Source organism: Lactuca sativa, chromosome 6, assembly GCF_002870075.4.
Source record: "Lactuca sativa cultivar Salinas chromosome 6, Lsat_Salinas_v11, whole genome shotgun sequence".
In the NCBI taxonomy this organism is placed as follows: domain Eukaryota; kingdom Viridiplantae; phylum Streptophyta; class Magnoliopsida; order Asterales; family Asteraceae; genus Lactuca; species Lactuca sativa.
In genome coordinates, this window is record NC_056628.2 from 163,713,416 (window position 1) to 163,714,980 (window position 1,565).

The 1,565-nt window shown below is 38.1% G+C and overlaps 1 protein-coding gene across 1 annotated transcript; it reads right to left on the reverse strand.

Annotated features, from left to right (window-relative positions):
* Positions 1–354: 354 nt before the first annotated feature.
* LOC111891607 (palmitoyl-acyl carrier protein thioesterase, chloroplastic-like) lies at positions 355–1,188 on the reverse strand. Its single transcript, XM_052764495.1, has 2 exons — positions 946–1,188; positions 355–763 (listed from the first exon to the last, which is right to left on the reverse strand). Exons 1-2 carry the CDS (start codon positions 1,117–1,119, stop codon positions 617–619), a joined length of 321 nt encoding a protein of 106 aa, XP_052620455.1. The 5' UTR covers positions 1,120–1,188; the 3' UTR covers positions 355–616.
* Positions 1,189–1,565: the final 377 nt, after the last annotated feature.

Below are 1,565 nucleotides of genomic sequence, written 5' to 3' on the forward strand. Positions count from 1 at the left end.
TCTAGGAAGGATGCCTTATGTGCCTATTATATGTGTACCAGCTTATTGAGAGATGTATGCTAGTACAGAGTAGCCAGTATGATAGCCAGAGTAGTATATGCTTTAGTATGTGTACTCAACGCCCGAATGCTGCTTGCTTTGTGCTCCTAGGAGTTTTAGTTGTCTGTCACTAACTAGTAAACGAATATGATAAGTTACATATTGCAAGGACTAAATAATTTCAGGAGGTCAGGTCTGGCCCTATTTAGCAGCTCTTGTCTGAGTCCAACCGTTGTAGGGTAGGGTCTCTCATTCGAAGAATTACAACACACACCATTTTTCCCAAGCGCAACTTTCCAATTATCAATCTCAACAATATCTCCCCTGTAGAAGATTTGAGCATGTCAGAGTACATCATGGTCCAACATAATAATCTTATCATGACAAATTCCTATTAAGTTTCAAAGGAAATGTGACTTTCACAAAGCTAGAAAGTTTCACGATTTAAAAAATGATAAATATATATGATTGTAAAGAGATGGGTTTTAATGATCTACTAGTTTAAATATCAGCTTCAAAGATAAAGACGATTAAATGTTTGAATTATAGTGAACCAAGGACCATGTATAGATGAAAATTAATGAGTGTTGTACCACTTTGGATAATGATCCACAACCATTTGGATCTTTGCCACCACCCACGTTAGGTTGTACTTGGACATCTCCTCTGACCCAAGCCCCTCATGTATGAATCCAGTTTTCTTCATATGATTAATGCTTGTTTCCTGTGAGTCCACGTTGCGTTGTGAATAATAGCATGTGCATAACTAGAAATAGACAAACCAAAAGGCACATCTCTATAACAATCTGCTTTATTTGTATCTTGCTTTTTTTAGTAGCTTCTTACTAACTTTAATAAAACTGTGATTCTAAGTATAAATAAATTACACATTGAGCATATACATACCAGCAAATGGTTCATGAGTGTTTCTACGGAAGCTTTTTGATCTGGCCCTACTTCATATATCCTGATACAAAATTTTTCTTGGAATATAAGACCATCTTGAATCATTCTTTCTACACCAAGATCCAAAACCATGTTTGGAACCTCTTTTTCTGGGTCGACCATACTCCAATCCATAGCACCTACTTTTGTAGCATTTACCTTTGTTGGAGCTTTAAATTGCAAACCCCAAGAAGAAGTACGTTTTAACTTCTTATGTAGGGTAGGGTCTCTCATTCGAAGAATTATCTAGTCTGAGTAATATGTAATAGTATTCGCGAGCTAGTTAGGGGAAGGAAGCAGGAACTTCTTATGCAGCTGATGGCGGGGAGTGAGTTGGTGGAGTCGGAGATTTCCCTAGGGCAAGCCTAGGATGAGAGTAGCAAATATCAGCAGTAGTAGAAGTGACTTGGTGGAGTCGAGGCAGTACTTGAGGAAAGTATGGATAGATGTGGAAGGTAGTATGGGCCCATACTACTGAATATAAGACCATCTTGAATCATTCTTTCTACACCAAGATCCGAAACCATGTTTGGAACCTCTTTTTCTGGGTCGACCATACTCCAATCCATAGCACCTACTTT